General features: G+C 32.0%; 1 protein-coding gene across 1 annotated transcript; it reads left to right on the top strand.

Moving 5' to 3' along the window:
* The first annotated feature begins 2,031 nt into the window (after positions 1-2,031).
* Cpr49Af (Cuticular protein 49Af) lies at positions 2,032-4,406 on the top strand. Its single transcript, XM_075313685.1, has 2 exons — positions 2,032-2,248; positions 3,868-4,406. The coding sequence occupies exons 1-2, from the start codon at positions 2,127-2,129 to the stop codon at positions 4,142-4,144; spliced, it is 399 nt and encodes a 132-aa protein (XP_075169800.1). The 5' UTR covers positions 2,032-2,126; the 3' UTR covers positions 4,145-4,406.
* The last annotated feature ends 280 nt before the right edge of the window (positions 4,407-4,686 follow it).

Below are 4,686 nucleotides of genomic sequence, written 5' to 3'. Positions count from 1 at the left end.
GCGTCAAATCGCATGATCTTGGTGGCCAACTTACCGGTCCATTTCATGAGATGAATTGTTCTCCGAAGTTTTCCCTCAAAATGGCCATAGAATCGCGAGCTGTGTGGCATGTAGCGCCATCTTGTTGAAACCACATGTCAACCAAGTTCAGTTCTTCCATTTTTGGCAACAAAAAGTTTGTTAGCATCGAACGATAGCGATCGCCATTCACCGTAACGTTGCGTCCAACAGCATCTTTGAAAAAATACGGTCCAATGATTCCACCAGCGTACAAACCACACCAAACAGTGCATTTTTCGGGATGCATGGGCAGTTCTTGAACGGCTTCTGGTTGCTCTTCACTCCAAATGCGGCAATTTTGCTTATTTACGTAGCCATTCAACCAGAAATGAGCCTCATCGCTGAACAAAATTTGTCGATAAAAAAGCGGATTTTCTGCCAACTTTTCTAGGGCCCATTCACTGAAAATTCGACGTTGTGGCAGATCGTAAGTCTATTCATGATGAAATGTCAAAGCATACTGAGCATCTTTCTCTTTGACACCATGTCTGAAATCCCACGTGATCTGTCAAATACTAATGCATGAAAATCCTAACCTCAAAAGAATCACCCTTTATATGTATCGAACTGAAAACCACAAAACTAACACGCATCACACACACACATACTCTAAAAAGAATGTCAACCTTGCTCGATAATGTCATTAGCCAAATTAACAAGAAGAATTATGACCATTATATAGAGGATTTTATTGGCTAGAAAGTAGTTATACAGCTTTCTTTTTTTCTAGAACTTTGAATTCCATAGAATTCGAAATTCTTATCCATACTCATATATAAAACTCTAAATTTATGAGAAAACAAATACATAATTTAATTTATGATACATATACATAATTTAATGAATTAAAAAGACAATAGCAAATTGTCAATAAAAAAACACAAAATGTCAAGCTTGTTTGTTGTTTTTTTCTTCAACTAAATATGTTTCGCTTAACTCTTTAAAAAAATTATATAATCTTTATGATTAATTCTCAGTAGAAATAGAGAATGATTAATGATCATCTTCAATAACCACTAACTTTAGCCACACGTCTTGGTCACATGACATGCAATAAATATAATTTAAATTTAGTCAACAATTATGGGGTGAGAATTGATGGTAATTTTGGAATAGATCTTGACATTCTAAGGGGCATTTAGAACACCTTCACACCTTCCTTAATTTTCAAAAAGATCCGAAACGCAATTAAAAAATCATCTCGAATTATCCATATTTCCAAAGATTTTAACTACAGTTTTAACTTTGTCATATTTCGGAAGCCGGAAGTGTCATAAAGTGCAAATCATAGTGTTTTTATATAGTTTTAGCAAATAAACCACACCATTTGGCTGTGGCGATTTTAATTTTTTTTGTTGTAGCAGTGGCTAAAAGGGTAAACGTTTGCCAAAAAATGCAAATTTCCTTCATTCGTTATGGCTATGGAATAATCACAACATCACAGACAATCACAACATCATAGTGCTCTACATTTTATCTTAAAACCAACAAATTCATACGATTTAAATATTTTGTCTGACTGATAGAAGAGTTGTAGTAGAGACCACAACTGTCTTTAAGCGTTGTGTTAAAATTCACACCTAATTTATAGAATTTTTAGAATAGAACTAACCCGCCAGGCACTACCAGGCTTTATCACTTCGTTTTCATATTCAAAACTACGCAGAACACTCTCCCACACATGAAAGACTTAAGCAACAAACTCGTGCCCATGCAAGTTTGTTTCCTAAGTCTTTCTAAACGAATCGCTTAAACTGAAACCACGAGTCAAAAATGAAAATAAAAAAAACAAGTTCAATATTTTATTAATTTATTGATCAGAATTTCGGATATTTCTTTTTTCCAATCTATGAAAATGAAATTTTTGCTTCGTTCATTTCAGGAATTTTTATATATACGTTGAGCTTTGTGTTTGCCACTTTTTTTAATCATGGCTAGGTTGGTTAGTATATAAGGTTGTTTCATAAGCAAAAAGCGTATCATTCGTGCACTTCGGTCCTCTGGTTTAGTTTTTGTTTAAATCGCTTGTTTAAATTTTACGTCCATTTTTAGTACACCTAAGGAAAATGAAAGTAATCGTTGGTTTGGTGTGTGCCTTGGCATTGTTTGGTGTCTCAGTGTATGCCGGTGATGTTGATGTGATCTCAAATGAATCTGTAGTGGAATACGATGGCAAATATCATTACCAGTAAGAATATGTTCCTCTGTTGCTTAGTAGTAAAAAAAAAACAGAACACCTAATTTAATTAGCAAGGAAATGAGAAAAATAAACAAATTATATATCTAAGCCACTTCGAGAATCTTTAAGTGATGTAACTAAATCAAACGATAGTGTGAAACTTAAACTGAAAGTATATATGAAACCGAAAGTGTTATTTTTTTTGTGATATTGTTGATACAAAATCATGACCTTAAATTAATTAAAAAGTTTTTAATTGTAGCACAACAAAATTACTCGTACAAAAATTGTTTTTCCATCAAATGTTTTCGATCTTGCATTAAACACTAACAAGAGACTGAAAAAATATTTGAAAGATATTTGAAGGTTTATTTATAGTTAAAAATAAGTAACAAATACTAGAAAAGCAAAATAATCTTGAAAATGGGAATAAATATTAATTATTTGATATTCGCCCCAACTATTAAATTTTAGGATTTGAAACCAATCAAACACTAATTAAAAATATGTTAAACTCAAAAACCCGTGAATCCTCTATTGCACTAAAGCCAATTTAACTTTATTGTAGTTCATGATGCAGTCGTTTTATCCTTATAGTTATGTGACTCGACCTAAAATTGCGTATTATAAAATGAAAGAAAATTTTGTTTAAATAAGGTCAACTTGGCTTTGATAATTCTAACAAATTCTTCAAAATTAATATTTTTTTTCTAAATTTGCTGACTTTTTGCACCTTGAGTACAAAGTAAAAAAGCTTTTACAGATAGGAAAAAATGTTCAACACTTTATTTTGAAGACTTTTTTTATTTGAAACATAGCATAATTTCTACTTGTAGTCGAGTCGACTGAATTTGAAAACTTAAGTTGTCGCACGCAGAGAAGGAATATGATCATCCCAACCATGTTCCAAGAACAAAATGTTACTTTTTCACGGAAAACATGTAGCATGTTTGTCGAAACCATGTTCTTTTCTCGGAGATTATGTATCTGATTTGGGAAATCATGTTATGTTTGACGAGAAAAGAATATTTTTGCGACAAAAAGCGACCATGTACGCTGTGAAAAAGTAACATGGTGCTCTTGAAACATGTTTGATGTGATCATATTCCTACTCTGGGTGCGTGAACATGATTTTAAAGTACTCCAATAGCACATGAAGTAAAAAGCTGGAAAAGGAACTAATTAAAATTTGTTTCCTAGAATTAAGTACGCAAAAATTAAATTTAAAGGAGAATTTTGTCTTAAATTTCTCTTTACTTAAATTTTCCGCTTCTTTGGCTCGGAAGCAATACCAAAATCATTAGAGTAATGACAAAATCATTGCTTTTTTTCAAAGCAGGCACAATAACATTCAACTGCGGTGGTCATCTCCAACAATTTTGCAAGTTTCAAGAAAACTTATTTTTCATACGATTTGAAAATGGTGGAGCATTGCTAATTCGTAATGCTAAATTGGAATTTTTGTTTTTCTTTTTTGTTTACTGAACTCTTTTCCACCACCTCCGTTTATATGGCAATGATATAATCATCAGAAAACTCATTTCCCGAAAAACCAAATTAGAACCCATTCCAATTATATTTCCAACCAAATTTTATATCTTTTTATTTATCTTTCATTTTCCCTACAGCTATGAATTGGGAGATGGTTCTAAGGCCAGTCAAGATGGTATTTTGAAACATGTAGATTCTGAACATGATGGTGAAGCCATTCAAGGAAGATTTGCCTTCGTTTCCGATGATGGAGAAGAATATTCCATTTCCTACACAGCCGATGAAAATGGTTATCGTCCCGTTGGTGCTCATTTACCCACACCTCCACCAATTCCTGAATCAGTATTGAAAACTTTGAAATATCTCGAAGAACATCCCTATAATCCTGAAGCCGATAAGAAAAAACATCGTTAATCGGACATATAAAACCGCATTAATTATTAAGAGTCCATGTGTAATTTAGTCATTAACCAATTGTGATTTAAGATAAAATGAGAAAAAAACAAAGAACGAATTGTAAATTTGTTTATCACAAAAAGTAGTATATGGTGAAACCTATAACAAAAAAAAAACTGAAGAAAAAACGCTCACACAAATTAAAAAACAAAAAACACCCGCTCACATGTATATAAAGATTCGACTGATAATAAATACAAATATTTTTAAAATACAAAAATCTGTTTCAATTTGTAAATATTGAATTAAACTGACGAAATTAAATCATCCATTTCAGATGAAGTTTTCGACTATCTTCATCTAACTGATTAGAGTTTATTCACCTGCCATCTATAATAAACTAATAATCATATATATAATAATAAATAGGCATTTTATCATAAAAAAGTTCTATACTTCACGCTTGTAGAGACAAATATTGAACTCAAGTTTATAGGCTAAATATATGAATGAAACGTTTGGTTGTCATGCCGTTTTCCACTGGGAATAGTTGTTTGGGT

This window comes from Haematobia irritans, chromosome 5, assembly GCF_050003625.1.
Source record: "Haematobia irritans isolate KBUSLIRL chromosome 5, ASM5000362v1, whole genome shotgun sequence".
In the NCBI taxonomy this organism is placed as follows: domain Eukaryota; kingdom Metazoa; phylum Arthropoda; class Insecta; order Diptera; family Muscidae; genus Haematobia; species Haematobia irritans.
The sequence above is the reverse complement of the archived record's forward strand: the minus strand, read 5'-3'. Positions and strand labels throughout refer to the sequence as shown.